The sequence below is a fragment of the Salvelinus fontinalis genome, chromosome 4 (assembly GCF_029448725.1).
Source record: "Salvelinus fontinalis isolate EN_2023a chromosome 4, ASM2944872v1, whole genome shotgun sequence".
Lineage (NCBI taxonomy): Eukaryota > Metazoa > Chordata > Actinopteri > Salmoniformes > Salmonidae > Salvelinus > Salvelinus fontinalis.
In genome coordinates this window covers 86,531,421-86,556,705 of record NC_074668.1, presented here as the reverse complement: position 1 = coordinate 86,556,705, position 25,285 = coordinate 86,531,421, and the positions used below count along the sequence as shown (strand labels likewise).

Below are 25,285 nucleotides of genomic sequence, written 5' to 3'. Positions count from 1 at the left end.
GTCTTTTTCAATTGTATTTTATAAAATAATGATAATTTTTGTATTGGTTTACATCTGCGATTTTATGCACTTTGAAATGATTCTGTAATGAAAAGTGCTTTACAGATGTAATTTTATTAGTGAACTAGACTTACCTGAGGCAGTCAGTAGCCTTGGCCTAAGTGGGAACCATACCACTGTACTTGCTGGCTTGTCAACTGCTTTCAAGATTACTGCCACTGTAAATTACCAAGTTGTTTGATAAATTTACTCGGCTAATAAATTAGATTAAGGCCGCTCAATAATATTCATTTTAATCATAGTCCGTAGAATAAAACCCCACAATAAAATCATGGAAATTGTAAGTGACAATGTTGAGACTTTTCCGTTCTCTAATGGTCACGTAGCCTAGGTTATAGTTGATATGACCGTTATTCAGAAGGCCTAGACATCGCCAGAAGGAGCCTGAAACAATTAGCTCTTGTAATGCGAGTGCTCATGCGCACTTGTTTTCTCTCCCTCCCAGCTCTAAAAATATATTTTCAGCAACGTTACCATGCAGGTCTCTGTAGCCCAGGCCAGTGGATCCCAACCAGGGGTACTTAGACCCCTGGTGGTACTTGGCCTATCCACAGGGGGTACTTGAGTAGACTCATGAGACCATGGGTCTACAGGTAAAATGCACATGACGGGGTACTTCAGTGGTACTCCTGGCAGAGAGAAATTCAGTTGGTTGTACAGAAACTGAAAAAGGTTGGGAACCAGCGGGCTAGGCCCTAGCCTAGACCACAGAACTGTGAGCTACGAGCTTTGTTTACCTGCAGAATAGGTTAGATTTATTACTGTCTCTTCCGAGTTCTTTGAAAGAACGCCCATGCATTTCACTTGGCATATTTGCTGGATCACTTGAAGTGATAAGACATTTTCCACAGAAATGAAAAAATGTCAAATGCTGGAGATGTTTAAACAAAGTTTGCATAGGCTAGCCTGCATTTACCTGGCCTGCATTTACCTGGCCTGCATTTACCTGGCCTGCATTTACCTGGCCTGCATTTACCTGGCCTGCATTTACCTGGCCTGCATTTACCTGGCCTGCATTTACCTGGCCTGCATTTACCTGGCCTGCATTTACCTGGCCTGCATTTTGCTGGCCTGCATTTTGCTGGCCTGCATTTTGCTGGCCTGCATTTTGCTGGCCTGCATTTTGCTGGCCTGCATTTAGCTACTGTGTAGTGAGTGACTAAAGCTAAGTTGGCCTCCCCGATCAGTAACCCTTGAACCATCTCATTATGTGGAACTGGTGGTGAGGCCAAGACTGGGAGGGGATGGAGTAGCATAGCACTGAGGACAGTTCAATATGACAACTGAGCTGAATCAGCCTGTCAATGAATGAATAATGATTTCTTGAGACTGTTTACATCTTTGTGCTTACGATGGCGGCCAACACGACTATGTCAGTTGTGATATTCAGGATGGATGGGACAGTCTCTACCCCTCCTACATGCAGAATGAGAGAAGTCTCTCACTGTTCATTTGAAGGTTCTTGCATTTTATTTTGTTGATCTTCCCTACTTGTTTGTTTGTGTGTCTGCTAGACCGTGCGTGTTTACTATAAATCTGAGTGTGAGCTAGACTCAACTCAGTGTGTGTACTGTGTACGTTTGTAAATGGAGTGTTTTTGTACAGCTATGCTGTTATGAGCGAGCTAGTATTCACCCTGTGAGTGTTGTTTTCCAGCCGTTCTGGATGGTGTAGAGCGACTCACAGCAGAGGAGATGGACGAGAGGAGGCAGCAGAACATGGCCTACGAATACCTCTGTCATCTCGAGGAGGCGAAACGGTAAGAGTGTGGGTTTTTCATTAGTTGGTAATTGCCTTTTCTTTTGGCTGGTATAAAAATGAATAAAAGCAGACCAATACAAATTCTGCCAGATATGTACCTGGGGAGACTTCAACCCGCAGTAGGAAGGGAAATGGCTCTCACCACAGCCCGTGAAGGACAGAGAATGCAAATAGTTTGCCATTCATCCACACTTCCAATGTGAGAGAATACAGAAGTGTTCTTAGGGAGTCTGGGGCCCTATAAGGAAAAAGGGACCCTGTTTCGTATTCTAGCTCCAGTGTTGCATCTCAACTATTGCATTGGTGTTTGTTGAAATTGCTGGCATGGGCTTTACCTCAGTGTGTGTCATAACATGTGGGTGAACTACTCCCTATCGGACTTCCATGTTCAGACTTTAATTGCCTTATTCTTTTTTGAGGAACAGATAGTTGGAATTCTCACATACTTCTGAGATCAACAATGGTTGGCAATGTGATCTTGAATAGAAAAGCTTAAGTGTTGTAGATTAAAACAAGGTTTAATGAACGATCATGCAAGGTAAAAGTTTGTGTGCATGTGAATATCCTTGTTCGATTCCAGCACCTGAATACCTGTTGTGCTGGCCTGTACAAATGTCAGTATTTTATGAAACGTTGACTTCTGTAAGGTTAGACATGTTTTTTATGTCCATTTCAGTCATAGTGCTCCCTAGTTATCACCTTTCATATCATTTTTGGACTGCCTTATTTGGGGGTCATTATCGCTCTGCTGTGTGTATTAGCAACCCCTCTTGAGGTTGAGGATTTTGTATGTGTGTTGAAACCTGCTTGCAATGCTGCAGTTTTCACATTGGATGTGCTGTTTACTTTCTCCCTGTATAACATGCGGTACCAGAACTAACATGCTATACTCATTCATTAATACCTGCTCACTGTCATGTGATGTTTGATATTGTAGAACTATTGAAAAGAAAAGTGTGTTTTGTCTGTTGTGGTGATCAGGCCTACAGGTTAATGATGCCTGAAGTAGCTAGTGGCCTAGGTTTTGAGAGGACTCTGACACACACCCATCCCCTAGGTCCCCCAGTGGACTCACACACTCAGAAGAGGAAGGAGTGAACGAGACAGGAAGTGACTAAGTCTCTGTTGAGTTTAGTATATTGCGCTGTTGCCACAGAAACCCCTGGCCATCATAGCAACGGGTTCCGGTGTGAGTGTTTATTTAACTGTATGTTGTGAAGATAAAATGGCAGTGGTACGATGATCTCTTGGGTCTTCTCTTCTCTTCCTCCTCTCCTATGTTTTAGCACTGTCTACTAGTTCTCCAAACATGGCTTGACAAATATATTGCTAAAGAGGTGGGAAGAGGTTTATGTCATGGTTAGCCTAGGCCCTATGTTAAGTCTACATATAGCGTTTTCCAAACACCTCTGACGTTGTCTGTGGTAGAGGTCGACCGATTATGATTTTTCAACGCCGATACCGATTATTGCAGGACCAAAAAAAAGCAGATGCCGATTTATAAAAAAAAAATATATATATTTGTAATAATGACAATTACAACAATACTGAATGAACACTTATTTTAACTTAATATAATACATCAATTATATCAATTTAGCCTCAAATAAATAATGAAACGGGTTCAATTTGGTTTAAATAATGCAAAAACAAAGTGTTGGAGAAGAAAGTAAAAGTGCAATATGTGCCATGTAAGAAAGCTAACGTTTATGTTCCTTGCTCAGAACATATGAAAGCTGGTGGTTCCTTTTAACATGAGTCTTCAATATTCCCAGGTAAGAAGTTTTAGGTTGTAGTTATAAGAATTATAGGACTATTTCTCTCTCTACCATTTGTATTTCATTAACCTTTGACTATTGGATGTTTATTATAGGCACTTTAGTATTGCCAGTGTAACAGTATAGCTTCCATCCCTCTCCTCGCTCGAAACAGAAACACAACCACAACAGCCACCCTCGAAGCAGAGGATGCAGAGCAAGGGGAATAACTACTCCAAGTCTCAGAGCGAGTGACGTTTGAAATGCTATTAGCGCGCACCCCGCTAACTAGCTAGCCATTTCACATCGGTTACACCAGCCTAATCTCGGGAGTTGATAAACTGGAAGCACAGCGAAGTGCTTCTGGCAAAATGCAGGAAAGTGCTGTTTGAATGAATGCTGCCGAGCCTGCTGGTGCCTACCACCGCTCAGACTGCTCTATCAAATCATAGACTGAATTATAACATAAAACACAGAAATACGAGCCTCTGGTCATTAATATGGTCGAATCCGGAAACTATCATCTCAAACAAAACGTTTATTCTTTCAGTGAAATACGGAACCGTTCCGTATTTTATCCAACGGGTGGCATCCATAAGTCTAAATATTCCTGTTACATTGCACGACCTTCAATATTATGTCATAATTATGTAAATTTCTGGCAAATTAGACGGCCAAAACTGTTGCATATACACTGACTCTGCGTGCAATGAACGCCTGCTAACCTGGATTTCTTTTAGCAAAATATGCAGGTCTAAAAAATATATACTTCTGTGTATTGATTTTAAGAAAGGCATTGATGTTTATGGTTAGGTACACGTTGGAGCAACGACAGTCCTTTTTCGCGAATGCGCACTGCATCAATTATATGCAATGCAGGACACGATAGATAAACTAGTAATATCATCAACCATGTGTAGTTATTACTAGTGATTATGATTGATTGATTCTTTTTTATAAGCTAAGTTTAATGCTAGCTAGCATCTTACCTTGGCTTCTTACTGCAGTCGCGTAACAGGCAGGCTCTTCGTGAGGCAGGTGGTTAGAGCGTTGGACTAGTTAACCGTAAGGTTGCAAGACTGAATCCCTGAGCTGACAAGGTAAAAATCTGTCGCTCTGCCCCTGAACAAGGCAGTTAACCCACCGTTCCTAGGCCATCATTGAAAATAAGAATTTAACTGACTTGCCTAGTTAAATAAAGGTGTAAAAAAAAAAAAAAAATCGGCCAAATCGGTGTCCAAAAATACCGATTTCCGATTGTTATGAAAACTTGAAATCGGCCCTAATTAATCGTCGACCTCTAGTCTGTGGTTCTCATGCAGTTCCGTCCCTACAGTATCTTTAGCAGATGAGGTATCGCTAGCTGGTTAGCCTAGCACCAGAATGAGCGTTGTGCGGTGACGTCACCCTGCCTGAGAATTAAAGTAGTGTCACCCTTGCTCAACCAAGACTATAGTTTGTTGTAGCGATTGGTTAGAAGTTACAAGGCTGCTAAGTAAGTGCGAATTGTGATGTTCTGTGAAGTGCAGAAAGTCCCACGTTGACTCCCAGGTCAGGACAGAGACTGGACTTACTGTTATATATAATGAGACTCTTGATACATCCAGCTCCTGATAGGTAGGTGCTTGTTGTTGTACAGTGTCAGGCTGGGGAGACCGTTGTGTTCCAAATGGCAACCCAGCCCATAGGGCTCTGGTCAAAAGTAGGGCACTATGTAGTGCACTAATGTAGGGAATATGGTGCCATTTGGGACACTCATAGAGCGAGAAAGTGTCAGGTGAAGGAGAGCGGCAGACAGGCAGCCAGGTGAACTATTAGCTTGTGAACAGCTCAGCCTGGAGGCATGGAATGCGTGGAGCTCATGCTCATGAATGTGATGTGTGGTATGACGGGAATGGTTCTCAGACAGGTACACAGATATGCACACGCTGTATGTGGACATGTGAGTAATTACTCTCTCTGTCTCGCTCTCACTCCTGTCTCTCTCTCTTTCTCATATATGCAAATAAGGCCTTTGCGTTATCTGTACCAGTCATTTCCATGCATTGCAGTGTTTAGTTCAATAGCTGTCACTTCTGTCTGTAGATTATGATGGTATCAGAGGAGATATTTGAATTGCTCATCTCACTGACTATTTGAGTAATTTCCTAGGTGGCCAATGACAAATGACCAATAGATGTAGACATACTGTGTGAAATAGGCCTACAGTTGCTGAAGTAAGGTAGCAGGTTTTTTGAAGAGTTGTTCAGGACTTTGATTCAGGAGTACAGTACTACTGTTTGTTCTTCTCTCTGTGACACAACAACCATGTGAACCTGTTTTTTCCTCTACAACTTCTGTCTTCTTAGTCTCCTTCTCTCCCTTTCTCTCTCTGTGGGAATGGACTTTCCTGCATGTTATTTATTGGTTTACACGAGGGGCTGGCTGAGCTTTCTCTGCCTCCAATTCAGTCTGATACTACATCTGGAGAGAGTATTTAGCAGTCAGCTTCTAGGGTGAAGTGGTGAAGATGCTCTGTAAGAGGGTTCCTCTTTGATATAAAGAAAAGATGTCTGATGCCTAACGTTAGTCAGTTGTACAACTGAATGCATTCAACAGTAATGTCTTCCTCATTTCACCCAACCCCTCTGAATCAGAGAGGTGTGGCGGGATGCCTTAATTCACGTCCACATCATCGGCTCCCAAGGGGCGGTTGTTGTTTGGGGTTAACTTGTTCAAGGGCAGAAGGGCCTTGCTGGCTCGGGGATTTGAACAAGCAACCTTTTGTGTTTCTGTCCTAACACTCGTAACCAACGCTCTGACCTCTAGGCAACCTGTGACCAGAATACCATATCATTAGTTATGTTAGTCTGTATAGACATTTAAATAGATACTTACAGTTCAACTGTACACATGCTACAATAGCACAACTAAACTACATTGAACAAAAACAAAGCTAATTGAAATGTGCACTTGTTTAAGGCTCCACCTACTGCTTCCGCTCACTGTGTTCAGTATTACTAGTGTCTGATTGTCCCATCCTGGTATGGGGACAGTCAACATCAGGTGGCAGTTGGAGGGTGGGTGAAATCTGAAGACAACACTAAGTTCTGGTCTTGTCAGGTTTTGATTGGGTCGTGTTCACTAGGCACCAAATGGAAGAAAACGTATTGAAACAGGGAGGGATCAACATGGACTTGTCCAATAAGAAACAATCATTTTAGTTTTCTGTTTAAAAATGGTTCTGTTGTGCCTTAATGAACACAACCTTGGTAAAGCAGCTCCTAACCCTGAATTGAAGATCTTCCCTGTGTCATCTTAAGCCTGTAAGCTGGCCATGTGAACTGACAGCCTGACATTTTCATACTTTTTATTGTGTACTTGGGACTGTTTGAATGTGGGAAAGTGTAAGATGAGGACCAGTTTTCCTTCCCCTTTTTGTGTGCGTGTGTTTAGCCTACCCATGCACCCTCTACATGAATCAGCAGTAATTGGGGAGGAGGGGCCTACCCATGCACCCTCTACATGAATCAGCAGTAATTGGGGAGGAGGGGCCTACCCATGCACCCTCTACATGAATCAGCAGTAATTGGGGAGGAGGGGCCTACCTCTTAACATTTAAGGAGAGGTTTGGATAGCTGGTACATGAGACTACTGGGAGATCGACCCTGTATATACCTGACCTAGCAGCACAGGCTAACGCTGAACCAGAGAGATATACAACAGAGAGAGATCATTCCTTAGTACATCTCAGAAAACGATGTAGTGCTCTAAATCTTCCTCCCTTCACTACAGTATACTCACTCCACAACCACACTTTATTTACCACCTTATTTCTGTGTTATTTCTCAAGCCGCTGCTATTCGTTGTATTTTCCCTCCCCTCTGTGGTGAAGAGGTGGTGCCTGGTGCTCGTACACAAAACGGGTCTTTTTAGAGCGAGGGCAGGACACACACACAGCTCCAGCCAACCATGTCTTCCCATAACTCTGCTGGGGCTAGGTCCCATCTGTGTGTTCCGTACTGCCCTCCTGCTGAGTCCAATGTACATAGGTCTTTGATACCCTATGGATTCTAGAGGGTTAAATGCACCGTCTTGTAGGCATGTACAAGAACATCAATACACACTATTGTATTGTCTACTGCTATTTGGCTTTCATCTGCTAGTGTTTACATGTAATGAACATACAGCTAACCACTAAGCTGCATGTTATGTTTCATCTGCCAGTGTTTACATGTAATGAACATACAGCTAACCACTAAGCAGCATGTTATGTTTCATCTGCCAGTGTTTACATGTAATGAACATACAGCTAACTACTAAGCAGCATGTTATGTTTCATCTGCCAGTGTTTACATGTAATGAACATACAGCTAACCACTAAGCAGCATGTTATGCTCTCATGAATATATTTTCAATTGTTTGTTTTAGTGAGTTAGTGCAAACCAACAGATTCATTTTAGGTCTGCTGTGAAAGAGCCTGTAACTACAGTATGTAACTGTGTAGTTAGCTCTGTCAAACAGCAGGAGGGATGTGTTTAGTGGCAGTATCAAATCAAATGTATTTATATAGCCCTTCTTACATCAGCTGATATATCAAAGTGCTGTACAGAAACCCAGCCTAAAACCCCAAACAGCAAGCAATGCAGGTGTAGAAGCACGGTGGCTAGGAAGAAACCTAGAGAGGAACCAGGCTATGAGGGGTGGCCAGTCCTCTTCTGGCTGTGCCGGGTTTAGATTATAACAGAACATGGCCAAGATGTTCAAATGTTCATAAATGACCAGCATGGTCAAATAATAATAATCACAGTAGTTGTCGAGGGTGTAGCAAGTCGGCACCTCAGGAGTAAATGTTTGTTGGCTTTTCATAGCTGATCATTAAGAGTATCTCTACCGCTCCTGCTGTCTCTAGAGAGTTGAAAACAGCAGGTCAGGTGAACAGGTCAGGGTTCCATAGCCGCAGGCAGAACAGTTGAAACTGGAGCAGCAGCACGGCCAGATGGGCTGGGGACAGCAAGGAGTCATCATGCCAGGTAGTCTTGAGGCATGGTCCTAGGGCTCAGGTCCTCCAAGAGAAAGAAAGAGAGAATTAGAGAGAGCATACTTAAATTCACACAGGACACCGGATAAGACAGGAGAAGTACTCCAGATATAAGACTGACCCTAGCCCCCCGACACAAACTACTGCAGCATAAATACTGGAGGCTGTGACAGGAGGGGTCAGGAGACACTGTGGCCCCATCCGATGATGCCTCCGGACAGGGCCAAACAGGCAGGATATAACCCCACCCACTTTGCCAAAGCACAGCCCCCACACCACTAGAGAGATATCTTCAACCACCAACTTACCATCCTGAGACAAGGCCGTGTATATCCCACAAAGATCTCCGCCACGGCACAACCCATGGGGGGGCGCCAACCCAGACAGGAAGACCACGTCAGCGACTCAACCCACTCAAGTGATGCACCCCACCTAGGGACGGCATGGAAGAGCATCAGTAAGCCAGTGACTCAGCCCCTGTAATAGGAGTAGAGGCAGAGAATCCCAGGAGAGGAAGAGAAGACGTGCAGAGTGAATGTGTGTTAAATCATACCTTTCTGACTGAGTTAATGTATTTCTTGAGAGCTCCATCTAATCTTCTCTTCTCAAGTTCTACAGTATAGTTGTTGCAACGCATTATGGAACCCCAGCCGTCAACACAAGAAATGTGCTCGTATGCCCTCATTCCTTCGCTCGATGCCTCCCTCCCTCTCTTTACACCGCCTTCCCTTCTCTCTAGTTGTACAGTAATTTTATCGCTCTCCCTCCCTCCCATTTACCTCTTCTCTTGAACAGTATATTCCTCTTCTCTCTCTGTGTACAGTATGTTTGTTTCATCCTTCCACGTGAGAAACAAATTAGAATATTTTAATGAACTACAGTAGCTTAGCTGTACAAAACCACCAATCAACAAGAGACACACAACATAGTTGCATGCAGGTAGTGAATGCAGTGAATATCCCAGGTCTCTTGCTGTTGCCATGAAGTCTACAGTGCTTTATGTCCAATAATTTCTCGCACACTCTGAAATCAGGGTTGTTCATTTAGGCACCAAACGGAAGAAAATACTCAAACAGGGAAGGGACTTATTTGACTTGTCCAATAAGAAATGTACATTTTTATTTTCCAGTGCATAACATTTTGTTCCCTAATTAATGCTGGTTGATTCACTGAAATTGCTGTACATTTTCAGTTTTTAAGCCACGAATTCACCAACGTTGGTTCAATAATTAGAATTCCATCTTGTCAATTAAAATAAATATTTTTTTTACCCAAACCGACCTCAAAAGTAACTTATTGTTCAGCACTTTATTTTTTATTTAACCAGGTAGGCCAGTTGAGAACAAGTTCTCATTTACAACTGCGACCTGGCCAAGATAAAGCAAAGCAACAAAAACAACAGAGTTACACATGGAATAAACAAACACAGTCAATAACACAATAGAAAATCTGAATACAGTGTGTGCAAATGAGGTAAGGCAATAAATAGGCCATAATGGTGAAGTAATTACAATTTAGCAATTAACACTGGAGTGATAGATGTGCAAGTAGAAATTCTGGTGTGCAAAAGAGCAGCAAACAAAATAAAATGAAAATATAGGGATTAGGTAGTTGGTTGGATGGGCTATTTACAGATGGGCTGTGTGCAGCTGTAGCAATCGGTAAGCTACTCTGACAGCCAATGCTTGAAGTTAGTGAGGGAGATATAAGTCTCCAACTTCAATGATTTTTGCAATTCGTGCCAGTCATTGGGAGCAGAGAACTGGAAGGAAAGGCGGCCAAAGGCGGTGTTGGCTTTGAGGATGACCAGCGAAATATACCTGCTGGAGCGCGTGCTACGAGTGGGTGTTGCTATGGTGACCAGTGAGCTGAGATAAGGCGGAGCTTTACCTAGCAATGACTTATAGATGACCTGGAGCCAGTGGGTTTGGCGACGAATAACTAGCGAGGACCAGCCATCGAGCATACAGGTCACAATGGTGGGTGGTATATGGGGCTTTGGTGACAAAACAGATGGCACTGTGATGGACTGCATCCAGTTTGCTGAGTAGAGTATTGGAGGAAATTTTGTAAATGACATCGTCGAAGTCAAGAATCGGTAGGATAGTCAGTTTTACGATGGTATCGGCTTTGTTGCAAAATAGAAAGCCGATTCTAGATTTAACTTTGGATTTAAGATGCTTAATGTAAGTCTGGAAGGAGAGTTTACACTAGCCAGACACCTAGGTATTTATAGTTGTCCACATATTCTAAGAACTGTCTCAAATGAACAGGGCCCAGTGCTGCTCAGTCAGCCCAAGTTCCCCTTTTACTGAGGCCATTTTCAAGTCATTTCCTGTTTCAGTCATTTCCAGGCTCACTGGAGTATAGCAGCTGCATAGAGGATGATGTAATCACTGGGTTGTTTTAGACAACAGAGCAGCAAGTAGAAGAATAAATCTAGGGCCTTGATGAAATCAAACTGTTTTGATAATATAATGATGACATATCTCCTCAGGTGATTGTTGTGATATGATGATGACATAATCAATAAAATGTATTTAGGAAGTCATTTTTGCATCAGCAGATGCCACAAAGTGCTATATAGAAACCCAGCCTAAAACCCCAAACAACAAGTGATTGTAGAAGCATGGTGGCTAGGAAGAAACATCGATAGGTTCCAGGCTCTGAGTGGGGGGGGGGGGGGGCAAGTCTTCTTCTGACTGTGTCGGGTGGAGATTATAAGAGTACATGGCCATTGTACATTTAGATTTATAAACTGGCATGGTCAAAACATATATTCAATGGTTGTATAGAAAGTCCTGCAGGCTCTAGTTTTGTTTTATTTTATCTTGATTATTGTCCAGTCATGTGGTCAAGTGCTGCAAGGAAAGACCTAGTTAAGCTGCAGCTGGCCCAGAACAGAGTGGCACATCTTGCTCTTCATTGTAATCAGAGGGCTGATATAAATACTATGCATGCCAGTCTCTCTTGGCTAAGAGTTGAGAGACTGACTGCATCACTTCTGTTTAAGAAACATTAATGTGTTGAAAATCCCAAATTGTTTGCATAGTGAACTTACACACAGCTCTGACACACACACTTATCCCACCAGACATGCCACCAGGGGTCTTTTCACAGTCCCCAAATCAAGATTTTTTTTCAAAAAGGCATACAGTATTATATAGAGCCATTATTGCATGGAACTACGTTCCATCCCATATGGCTCAAATAAACAGCAAACCTGGTTTGTTTATAAAAACAAAGCGACACCTCATGGCACAACACCTCTCCCCTATTTGACCTAGATAGTTTTTGTGTATGCATTGATATGTAGGCTCCGTGTTCCTTTTTTAATACATGTTTTAATTGATGTAGTTCTGTCCTTGAGCTGTTCTTGTCTAGTAATGTTATGTATTATATCATGTTTTGTATGGACCCCAGGAAGAGTAGCTGCTGCTTTTGCAACAGCTAATGGGGATCCTAATAAAATACCATGATAATGATGTCCTCAGGTGACTGTTGTGGTATATCATGGTGATGTAATATTCTGACAATCAAATTGAGCTAATAAAATCCTTGGTCACATCGTGGTCACATCGTTGTTTCATTTTTACTGTCCATTTTGAAGGTACAACATAGTCATTTTCGATTGGCCCATAAATTAGAAGCTGCAACGTTGTCCTTTTTGAATGGCCCTTAAAACCTGTTACGGCTGGGGGTTCCGCAAGCGGAACGTTTCGACAACATCCAGTGAAATTGCAGAGGGCGGAAAAAAAAATAAAAAAAAATAAAAAATAAAAAATAATTGTATGAAAGTTAAATATTTCTACTAATCTCAAGTGCAATACACCAAATTAAAGATTACAAAAAGGCTTTACGGCAAATTTAAAAAAAGGCTTTACGGCAAAAGCAAACCATGCTATTATCTGAGGACAGCACCCCATCAAACAAACACATGACAATCATTTTTCAACCCGCCAGGCGCGACACAACTCAGAAATAATGATATAATTAATGCCTTACCTTTGAAGATATTCTGTTGGCACTCCAATATGTCCATTAAACATCACAAATGGTCCTTTTGTTCGATTTTAATTCTGTCGTTATATCCCCAAAATGTCCATTTATTTGGCTCGTTTGATTCAGAAAAACACGACTACACATTATATAATAAGTTATCTGTAATCTTGGTCCAAACATTTCAAACAACTTTCCTAATATAACTTTAGGAATTTTATACCGTAAATAATCTATAAAATTTAAGACGGAATAAACCGTGTTCAATAGGGGATAAAATAAGTGGAGCGAGCGCTAGGTCGCACGCCCCAAACACAACAGCACACTAGACTCGACCCTTGTTCTGAATAGCCATACTTCTTCATTACTCAAAAGAAAAACATCAACCAATTTCTAAAGACTGTTGACATCTAGTGGAAGCCCTAGGAACTGAAACCAAGTCCCAAAGGAATCTAGATTTCCGTAGAAAACCAATTGAAAACATGGTCACCTCAACAAAAAAAATAATGTTCCTGGATGTTTTGTCCTCGGTTTCGTCTGCCAAATAAGTTCTGTTATACTCAGACATAATTTTAACAGTTTTTTTTAGAAACTTTCGAGTTTTCTATCCAAATATACCAATTTATATGCATATCCTAGCTTCTGGGCGTGAGTAGCAGGCAGTTTACTTTGGGCATGCTTTTCATCCGGATGTGAAAAAACCGCCTCCTATCCCAAACAACAGGTTGAACTTGTCCTGGTAATATTGTCCTTTTTGATTGGCCCTTAAATTTGTCCTTGTTGGAGAGCCCCCTCTGTTAGTCACCTGTGGGTGTCACTGGTTACTTGGCAACAACGGTGAAAGCCTAACTGTCGATGACAGGTTCTGACAGTGTCCAACCTACATTATATGCCTCCAAGGGAGAGATATGGAGGGAGAAAAGGACAGAGGGCAGGAGAAAAGAGACGAGAGAGGGAGGGAAGGATCAGCACAGCCGTCCGTAGAGCTCTATTGAAAAGCTGCTACCCGTCAATGAAACCAAAGACTAGAAGTGACTTTTCCTGTTTAGATATCAGTCAGGGATAACCTCAGAGCTGGAACAAGACGTGTTGATAAGACCAGGAAGGGAGATGTGTGAGAGAGAGGGGTAGAGATGTTGCTGCAAAGTGTGTGTGATGGAGAGCTGTGGTTTCATGATGTGACGGGTCTGTCCTTCCTCTTGCTTGATCAGCAAGCTTTGCCTGGTCTGGCCTCCTCCCCTGTTCTGAAAATACACACACTGACACGTAACAAGTGAGTAGGACATACAACTGTGTGTAGTATTCCTCTTGGCATTGATGGGTAGTCTGGAGTGAGTCAGACAGGTTGGGCGGAGGGGAGATTTCAGACGAGACACTGACTGAATAGAAGAACCGCTTTGTCCCTTTGAACTGCTCTGATCTTGAGAGCGCGTGTGTGTGTGTGTGTTGTAAGCGTTTGAATGTGTGTCGTGTGTTGAATATGTTTCCCAGTCACTAGCCTCAATGAGTGTCAGTCAGGTGTCATCTCTCTATCCTAACCAACAGCTGGAAAACCCATGAATAGATGCCCCCCCCCCCCCCCCCCCCCAGTGATGAGAAGAGGATCAGTTCCTCCTGGTAGTTTGTGACAAGGGGAGGTCAGTCAGGTCAGAAGGATTCCAGTGTTGCAGCAAGGCATGTAATGGGCTATTTGGCTTCCTCTCTCTCGCTTCCCCGGGCCCCGAGGACGTTGATTAAGGGAGCCCTCCACATCTCTGATTCAGAGGGGTTGGGTTAAATGAGGAAGACACATTTCAGTTGAATGCATTCAGTTCTACAACCGACTAGGTATCCCCCTTTCCCTTTCGTTTTGTTCTCTCGTTCCATCTCGCTCACTCTCCATCTCGCTTTCTCTCTCTCACATTCTCTCTGGTGAATCGCTGTGTAATTACTACAGTAACCTGGTGATGAAGGCCCACTGTGTGGGGCCATCCAAGTGGAAGAGATTGGGTTACTCACTCTAAAATTATTTGCACAATATTGAATAATATTCTCCTCCCGTTTCCCATCAAAATACAAAGAGAACAGACAGCTGGAAGGAAGAGGAGAGAGTGAATAGAGAAATGTTTCTAGACCACAACTTTGTTCTGTAACCAGATAAGGAGCACCATGGATTTGCCTTTTCCTCCCATCTCAGCCCTCTATAAACATACCTGTCCCCCCCCACACATACACACACACACCTACACAGACTTGACATTGTGCAGAAAGGAACTGGTCACATAAGTGTGTAAAGTCTGTATAGTAGTGAGTGTTTACCTCCCCTTCCCTCATGCTGAAAGGCCTGTTACAATATCTAACAACTCCATGGCCTCCTTTTGTTGTTTCGGAAGGCCAGCAGTTGTCATTTTTAATGAATGGGCCTTTTGAAGGAAAACCTAACAGAGTTGAGTTGGGGACTGTTCCTGTCACTTATCTAATCATACCCATTCAGATCAGTGATTTCATTAAGATAGAATTGTGCCACCCCGTGTCTCCTAAGTCCACAGCCTGATCAAATCATACGGATGGAAGGATGGATCTTCGAAGTGTTGGAACTGAGCCTGATCGGATCAAAGGGAGACATTAATTAAAAGCAAGAAGGGAAGAAAGGATGCACTTTTGAAGTATTGGAATGGCACCGGTGGCCTGTTCTGATCTTAGTGGCTATCATCCTGCTTGTGTTTGGAAACCGGCTGTGAGGCAGAAAGTGTGTGTTTGTGGTCTGCTGCTCTGGGAGAGAAACTCTGGGGTGAAGTTTCCCCTTGGTACAGTTCTAGAATCATTTTCAATTCTCCCAATCCTAATATTACCATTAGTGGGGAAAATGCTAAACTGTCCCAGGATCAGCGTCTAGGGGCAACTTAATCCTGGGAGAGAGGAAGGCTAGAGGGAGTATGCTCTAGGGATTCACCATAGCCACAGCAGCTAGCGCTACAGACTGTATCTGTCACCTGACTCAAATGGGGGAGGTGCTGTCTGAAATGGGGGAGGTACTAGTAACTTTCTTCCAGCAAGGTTCCAGCATCTTTGTTGGATGCGTAGCCAGGCCAGCACAATGCAGCTCTGCTCGGCACAGCTTTAGTTTTGTAGTGTGAAAACGGTATTAAATGGGGCTGGCTAGGCTAACAGCTAGCGGTGCCATAGTTTCCAGTAGAGTCCAGTCCCCTGCTCTCACACTTCCTGGTAGCGTACATCAGGAAGCTTCCCACAGCACAGAGGTCAGGGGTCAATCCAATAGGAAGAGACTGCTACCTGACGACTGTCTCCACAGGAAGACATACAGATGCCGCTTGTGGAGAAACACTGACTGTTTTCGGTACAGTGGAGGCTGGTGGAAGAAGACATTGAAAGACCACTTCATTGTACTGAATGAATGATTTGTTTAATACCGTTCCATTTAATCTATTACAATGAGTCTGATTTAAAATGGCACCAGCCTCCACTGTTGCAGTAGTACCCTGTTGAAGACGGAGAGAAGACATGCTAGATAAAATAGTTCTAGTATGGATCTAATAATAGGCTAGCCTCCAATGTTATCTCTCTGCATTCCTGACAACACTGCCATATTTCAGGTTGTCATTTTATCTCCGGAAAATTGCTTGTGTGTGTCATGTTAACAACTTTGACATTTCTTCTGGCATCTCTCCTGCGTGCGGAATTCAATTGTCATTGACATTCTGTAGTCCCATTCATAGGTGTGGAGGGTGTGTTTGTGCTCTGGGTATGGCACCTTTATGAAGCCTTTTACTGTGGAGCAGTGAAAGGAGGAGTTGTTCCTCTCTGCCCACCACAGCCCCGTTACCTGTGGCCTGGCCACACTGAGCTGAATAGGGGGCCTGTGTCGGGAGACCGAGTCATGACTTACTAGGAGGGAGGAATTGTTTCAGCTGGAGGGTTTGGGTTTGTTGGCCTGTGTACTGCAAATAGTGTGTGTTTGTGCGCCTAATACAGGATGTAGTTAACCCTTTTGTAGTTGTGTGCCAAAAGTGGGAGTGGACCTTTTCTTTAGTAAAGGGTTTCTACACACTGAACAAGGCTGAAATGTTTGTACCGTTTCCCTGATGCAGTGAAAACAATATAAACTATAATAGAAGAGTTACGGGAGCTTCTAACTACCTTTTTTTGAGCATCACACCTTTTTGCTTATCTGAATTCACCCGTTTTACGTACCAACCAAACTTCTGGGAGAGCGCGAGGGTCCCCTTTATGAAAAGGGAAGTACATAAAGTGTTTTCCTTCCTTTAAAGCTGATTTGACAGACTCACTGTCCTGGAACTGTGAAATGGTTTATACCCAAGGATAGACTCTGGGCTTTCACAGCAGAGAACACACACTGCTATGGGTACTGGGACGTTACTAGAATGGTGACTTATTGGGAAGGTTGTCTACTGGGAGGCATGGAACTACTGGGTTACTGGGAGGGGTTACTGGGAGGGGTTACTGGGAGGGGTTACTGGGAGGGGTTACTGGGAGGGGTTACTGGGAGGGGTTACTGGGAGGGGTTACTGGGAGGGGTTACTGGGAGGCATGGAACTACTGGGTTACTGGGAGGGGTTACTGGGAGGGGTTACTGGGAGGCAGTTGGTATCCCTCTGGTTCTTCAGTGGACGAGCACCGTCACGTACGCGCTGTAACGGGGGTCGAGCACCGTCACGTACACGCTGTAACGGGGGCCGAGCACGTCACGTACACGCTGTAACGGGGGCCGAGCACTGTCACGTACACGCTGTAACGGGGGCCGAGCACTGTCACGTACACGCTGTAACGGGGGCCGAGCACGTCACGTACACGCTGTAATGGGGGCCGAGCACCGTCACGTACGCGCTGTAACGGTGGCCGAGCACCGTCACGTACGCGCTGTAACGGGGGCCGAGCACCGTCACGTACGCGCTGTAACGGGGGCCGAGCACCGTCACGTACGCGCTGTAACGGGGGCCGAGCACCGTCACGTACACGCTGTGGATAGTCTATAGTTATAAAGGGACATTCTGTCATCTCTTCTGTACCCAGAACTGCAGTATTGGTTCCTCAGTGGTTTAGCACGACATTAACACACTAAGAATATGTCTTCAGGTCTGACCTCAGGGGATTTACATGCCAAGAGGAATGTTTAGGTGTGGTTTGTTAGAGGTGAGAGTAATCTGCTGTACTACATACTGGACTGGATGTAATCTGCTGTACTACGTACTGGACTGGATGTAATCTGCTGTACTACGTACTGGACTGGATGTAATCTGCTGTACTACGTACTGGACTGGATGTAATCTGCTGTACTACGTACTGGACTGGATGTAATCTGCTGTACTACGTACTGGACTGGATGTAATCTGCTGTACTACGTACTGGACTGGATGTAATCTGCTGTACTACGTACTGGACTGGATGTAATCTGCTCTACTACGTACTGGACTGGATGTAATCTGCTCTACTACGTACTGGACTGGATGTAATCTGCTCTACTACGTACTGGACTGGATGTAATCTGCTCTACTACGTACTGGACTGGATGTAATCTGCTCTACTACGTACTGGACTGGATGTAATCTGCTCCTCTAGTTGACATCTACAGTGGGAAGCAAAAGTATGTAAACTAGAGGTCGAACGATTATGATTTTAACGCCGATACCGATTCATTGGAGGACCAAAAAAAGCCTATACCGAATAATCGCCCGATATTAAAAAAAAAAAAAAAAAAAAAAAAATTTTTTTAAAATAATAATAAAAAATTTAAATGTACATTTTTTATTTTACATGTATTTATTGTAATAATGACAATTACAACAATACTGAATGAACACTTATTTTAACTTAATATAATATATCAATTTAGCCTCAAATAAATAATGAAACGGGTTCAATTTGGTTTAAATAATGTAAAAACAAAGTGTTGGAGAAGAAAGTAAAAGTGCAATATGTGCCATGTAAGAAATCTAACGTTTAAGTTCCTTGCTCAGAACATGAGAACATATGAAAGCTGGTGGTTCCTTTTAACATGAGTCTTCAATATTCCCAGGTAAGAAGTTTTAGGTTGTAGTTATAAGAATTATAGGACTATTTCTCTCTCTACCATTTGTATTTCATTAACCTTTGACTATTGGATGTTTATTATAGGCACTTTAGTATTGCCAGTGTAACAGTATAGCTTCCATCCCTCTCCTCGCTCGAAACAGAAACACAACCACAACAGCCACCCTCGAAGCAGAGGATGCAGAGCAAGGGGAATAACTACTCCAAGTCTCAGAGCGAGTGACGTTTGAAATGCTATTAGCGCGCACCCCGCTAACTAGCTAGCCATTTCACATCGGTTACATCAGCCTAATCTCGGGAGTTGATAAACTGGAAGCACAGCGAAGTGCTTCTGGCAAAATGCAGGAAAGTGCTGTTTGAATGAATGCTGCCGAGCCTGCTGGTGCCTACCACCGCTCAGACTGCTCTATCAAATCATAGACTGAATTATAACATAAAACACAGAAATACGAGCCTCTGGTCATTAATATGGTCGAATCCGGAAACTATCATCTCAAACAAAACGTTTATTCTTTCAGTGAAATACGGAACCGTTCCGTATTTTATTTAACGGGTGGCATCCTTAAGTCTAAATATTCCTGTAACATTGCACGACCTTCAATATTATGTAAAATTCTGGCAAATTAGACGGCCCAAACTGTTGCATATACACTGACTCTGCGTGCAATGAACGCTGCTAATATTGCCTGCTAACCTGGATTTCTTTTAGCAAAATATGCAGGTCTAAAAAATATATACTTCTGTGTATTGATTTTAAGAAAGGCATTGATGTTTATGGTTAGGTACACATTGGAGTAACGATTATATGCAAAGCAGGACACGCTAGATAAACTACACATGGTTGATATTACTAGTTAACTAGTGATTATGATTGTTTTTTTATAAGATAAGTTTAATGCTAGCTAGCAACTTACCTCGGCTTCTACTGCATTCGCGTAACAGGCAGGCTCCTCGTGGAGTGCAATGTAATCAGGTGGTTAGAGCCTTGGACTAGTTAACTGTAAGGTTGCATGATTGAATCCCCCGAGCTGACAAGGTAAAAATCTGTTGTTCTGCCCCTGAACGAGGCAGTTAACCCACCGTTCCTAGGCCGTCATTGAAAATAAGAACGTGTTCTTAACTGACTTGCCCAGTTAAAGATTAAATAAAGGTGTAAAAAAAAAAAAAAAATGGCCAAATCAGTGTCCAAAAATTTAACAACATCCGATTTGTTATGAAAACTTGAAATCGGCCCTAATTAATCGGCCATTCCGATTAGTCGGGCGACCTCTAATTTGAACCCTTTGGAATTACCTGGATTTCTGCATAAATTAGTCATAAAATTCGATCTGATCTTCATCTTAGTGTGCTTAAACAATAGACAGTGTGCTTAAACTAACACACAAATTATTGTATTTTTCTTGTCTATTGAATACATCATTTAAACATTAAAAGGGTAGGTTGGAAAACGTATGTGAACCCCTGGGCTAATGACTTCTCCAAAAGGTAATTTGAGTCAGGAGTCAGCTAACCTGGAGTCTAATCAATGAGACGAGTTTGGAGATGTTGGTTAGAGCTGCCCTGCCCTATTAGAAAACGTCACAAATTGAGTTTGCTATTCACAAGGAGCATTGCCTGATGTGAACCATGTCTCGAACAAAAGAGATCTCAGAAGACATAAGATTAAGAATTGTTGACTTGCATAAAGATGGAAAGGGTTACAAAAGTATCTCTAAAAGCCTTGATGTTCATCAGTCCACGGTAAGACAAATTGTCTATGAATGGAGAAAGTTCAACACTGTTGCTACTCTCCCTAGGATTGGCCGTCCTGCAAAGATGACTGCAAGAGCACATCGCAGAATGCTCAATGAGGTTAAGAAGAATCCTAGACTTACAGAAATCTCTGGAACATGCTAACATCTCTGAGTCTACGATACGTAAAACACTAAACAAGAATGGTGTTCATGGGAGGACACCACGGAAGAAGCCACTGCTGTCCAAAAACAACATTGCTGAACTTCTGAAGTTTGCAAAAGTGCACCTGGATGTTCCACAGTGCTACTGGCAAAATATTCAGTGGACAGTTGAAACTACAGTTGAATTGTTTGGAAGGAACACAACACTGTGTGGGGAAAAAAAGGCCCAGCACACCAACATCAAAACCTCATCCCAACTGTAAAGTCTGGTGGAGGGAGCATCATGGTCTGGGGCTGCTTTGCTGCTTCAGGGCCTGGACAGTTTGCTATCATTGGAAAAATGAATTCCCAAGTTTATCAAGACATTTTGCAGGAGAATGTAAGGCTATATGTCCACCAATTGAAGCTCAACAGAAGTTAGATGATGCAACAGGACAATGACCCAAAAGACAGAAGTAAATCAACAACAGGATGGCTTCAACAGAAGAAAATATGCCTTCTGGAGTGGCCCAGTCAGAGTCCTGACCTCAACCCAATATTAAAATGCTGTGTCATGACCTCGAGTGGTTCACACCAGACATCCCAAGAATATTGCTGAACTGAAACCGTTTTGTAAAGAGGAATGGTCCAAAATTCCTCCTGATCGATGTGCAGGTCTGATCTACAGAAAACGTTTGGTTGAGGTTATTACTGCCAAAGGAGGGTCAACCAGTTATTAAATCCAAGGGTTCACATACTTTTCCCATCCTACACTGTGAATGTTTACACGGTGTGTTCAATAAAGACATGAAAACGTGTTATTAGTTTAAGCAGACTGTTTGTTGTGACCTAGATGAAGATCAGATCTAATTGTAAGACCAATTTATGCAGAAATCCAGGTATTTCCAAAGGGTTCACATACTTTATCTTGCCGCTGTGACTCTGAGGTTCTGTTGGTATGAGTCTGGCACTAGCAATGTCATGGGTTCAATTCCTGCAGGGATTACTTATTCGTATTAGTACACATTAATACACATTTATGCTATCACTAACTTTGGATGAAATCGACTGCTAAGTGGCATCTTATCTATGGTGATATGAACACATGTTTTGATGATATACCGTGTATAGGTTAAAATGTGGTGTACTAAACACACTGTTAGTTTTCTAACAGAACTGAAACTTTCAGCTCCTGGGAAATTAAATGCTACACTGTGGTAACTAGAGGCAACAGGAGAGAAGAATAGTCGTCTCAGAGATTTACAAACTCTGGAGGGGTGAGGAGTTGAATGCCACTGGGTGTAGTGTGTGTGTGTACTGCATGTGTCAGGGCTTTAAGCTGACCTTTTTTGCAAGGCGCATGTGTGCTCCTAAGTTGCAAAATGTAGGCGCACACAAAGAAATGTAGGAGCACAATGAAAATATGAGGTAGTAAAACTAGAATCTGTAATTTTCTGTGTACTGTTTGAGTACTGAAAAAACATGTCTAAGTTTGACTATTTGTCTCAAACATAGTTCCCCTCTGCTGCCATCCTGGATGGACCAGGTCTCTCTTGAAAAATCATTTTTTTTCTCAATTAGACTAACCTGGATAAATAAAGGTTAAATAAAACCTCTTCTCTGTGTCCTCCAGGTGGATGGAGGCGTGTCTGGATGAGGAGCTCCCGCCCACCACAGAGCTGGAGGAGGGGCTTAGGAACGGGGTGTACCTGGCCAAACTCGGCAACTTCTTCGCCCCACAAACCGTTTCCATCAAGAAGATCTACGACCGCGAGCAGACCCGCTACAAGGTGAGGACCGAGGAGATGCACTGCAGACTGTAACGCACACGTAACCAGACGCACACACACACTCCAGATAAGTGCAGGTCAAAGGGACAAAGATGTTATTCTATTCAGTCAGTTACCAGAGGAGACAAACTCCCTTTTGCCCAACCTGCCTAACTCACACTGGACTATCCATCAAGGTGTAGGGGCAAGTTGCACCTAGACACTGATTTGGGGTCAGTTTAGCATTCTTCACCAATAATAGTCACGGTTATGATTGGGGGAGGCTGATCCTAGATCTGTATCTAGGGAAAACTTCACCCCGGAGCACCTATCAATGCCACGAGGAACAGACATGCATCAATGGTCTTATTCTATCAAAACAGGTTGACTTAAGTTAAATAACCAAAAACAGACATTGTTATTACACTGCAAGAATGCACCCAAGAAATGCTCCATCTCCAGTCTTACCTTGGAAATGTTTTAGTTGAATAGGACCCCAGGTTACTGTGACTCACTCTCTGAGTCAGGCTTGATTTACTCAATGGGGAAGGAATGAATGATGTGTGTATTACTGTAATTACTTGTTTGTTTGTGTGTGTCACATTGTAACTCACTGTTTTGTTTCATTCCTGCAGGCGACTGGGCTTCATTTTAGACATACAGACAACGTCATCCAGTGGCTCAATGCCATGACAGAGAAGGGCCTGCCAAAGGTGAGTGATGGGCTTACACACACACACACACACACACACACACAGACATAGCAGTCACTGTATTCACAATACCAGGGAAGGGTATTTCCCCCGTAACAAGCCAGGGCTTGCCTGGATCCCACTCCAGACTACTGAACCCTCAGCCCTGGGTCACGTTCAATAGGAACGAATGGAAGATAATGTTTTGAAACATTCACATTCTTATTGGACAAGTCCAGGTAATATGTAATTAATTAGCGTTTTAGCATGTTTCGTGCCTAATGAAGATGTCCATCTGTCCTCAGATCTTCTATCCAGAGACTACAGACATCTATGATAGGAAGAACATGCCGCGCTGCATCTACTGCATACATGCTCTCAGGTACACACACACACACACGATGAATTTAAATTTGTATAGATTTTCTGAATACTCTAGGAAAACCATTTATCACAAATCAGAGATGGCAGTGGTTCTAACTGTAGAACCCAGTTCCTACATCTGAATATCAAAATGTATTTTATCAAACAAAACTATGTTCCATTTTATCTCTGGAACCCTCAGGATGACAAATCAGAGCAAGATTACTGAGAGCATGTTATTTACCTTTAGAGGTGAATGTATCAAACCAGTTGATAAGTGATACGTTTTTTGTTGTGCACTCTTAAACCATATCATACTATTCTTTTCACTATAATAGCTACTGTAAATTGGATAGTGCAGTTGGATTAACACACATGTAAGCTTTCTGTCCGTATAAGACATATCTATGTCCTGGAAATGTTGCTGTTACTAACAACGTCATTCTAGTCATAATAGCGCACTTTAGCAAAAACCGTCCCGGTATGGGGATACCGATCCCGTAGATCCTTAAGAGGTTTAAAGTTATATTAAACCCTGATCTGCCTCTCAGTGCTACCTGAACTCTCACAGAAAAGTCACGATAGACAAATTGTCTATCGTAATATTTTGTTCTCAGTGAAAAATGTTCAACATTTTCTGCTTTGCTCTGTCCTACTCAATACCGCCGGTATGTGAAGTTGAAAATGTAGACTGCATTTGTGCATGTTTACTCTCAGAACTAGGTTTTTGGAATCCTGACACGTTTGAGGTGAATGGTACGATATTGTACTGGTGAGGTATTCAGCACCAAGGAGAAACTCCAACCGCCTCAGCCTTGCGACGGTAGTTCACGTCCCAAATGGCACCCGGATCCCTATAAAGTGCACTACTTTTCACCAGAGCCCTATTGGCCCTGGTCAGAAGTAGTGTACTAAATAGGGAATAGGGTGCCATTTGGGACACAGTCAGTCTGTGTTAATAGAACATTCCAGCTGCATGTAAAATGGATGCTGAGCCTGTTCAGTCCAGAGGCTGTACATCTACTGACCCATGTCCCAGATTGCACCATATTTCCTTTTTAGTGCACAATATAGGGAACAGGGTGCCATTTGGGAAGGGTCCTTGGCCTTTAGAGTCAGGAAGTCAACACTACAGGACTGGGTGGCAGAGTGTGTAACCCCCAGCTCCAGTCCACACTAGATGAATGGCTGTTTGTTGACTACATTACCTTGTGGCCCCCTCCCCTGGTGCCACACGCCAGAACAGAGCTCCAACAACATGTTGATGTTTATCTATTTCCCCCCACACAGTTTGTACCTGTTCAAGCTGGGTCTAGCCCCTCAGATCCAGGACCTGTATGGCAAGGTGGACTTCACAGGTGAGTGTGTCCCAATACCACACGGTGCTCAATTTTTTTTTTTTTTACTTAACTCATTCAGTTTGTCATTGTTACTTTTTTTGTTTGTTTTTAAAGTCGAACAGTAAACACGACTAACACATAACGTATGATGTTAAACATGATATGTGGTCCTCTGTGGTTCAGTTTCTAGCCAAGGTTGTGGGTTCAACTCCCGTTGGGATCCCATACACACACTAAACATGGATACATGTACTGTTAGTGACTTTAGATAAAGTGTTTTCTAAGTGACAAGCAGGCATAGTGTTGGCTCTAGTTCTAAGTTACAGTTCCACAGGGAAGGGGTTTTACCAGGCAGCTAGCAACAATGTGAAAGTCATTAGTGATAGTGTTTCCTGTTGCTGCTCTGTTCTACTGTGTCTGCCAAGCGCCTGAACAGGGGGTATGTGTATTACTCTCAGGCCAGGAACAATCACAGTCTCCTGTCTGTTTAGCCTCTAATATAGTTAGCCTACTATTTACAGTATGAAGGGTACTTATGTCCATTATGTACAGTGTTTGGCTCCAACCTAGCACTAAAACGTCTGATTCTACGAATCGCATAC

General features: G+C 42.9%; 1 protein-coding gene across 1 annotated transcript; it reads left to right on the top strand.

The window, feature by feature from the left end:
- Positions 1-1,722: 1,722 nt before the first annotated feature.
- On the top strand, positions 1,723-24,955 carry LOC129852944 (ras GTPase-activating-like protein IQGAP1). Its single transcript, XM_055918544.1, has 6 exons — positions 1,723-1,819; positions 22,153-22,309; positions 22,924-23,001; positions 23,286-23,362; positions 24,634-24,701; positions 24,867-24,955. Exons 1-6 carry the CDS (start codon positions 1,755-1,757, stop codon positions 24,953-24,955), a joined length of 534 nt encoding a protein of 177 aa, XP_055774519.1. The 5' UTR covers positions 1,723-1,754.
- The last annotated feature ends 330 nt before the right edge of the window (positions 24,956-25,285 follow it).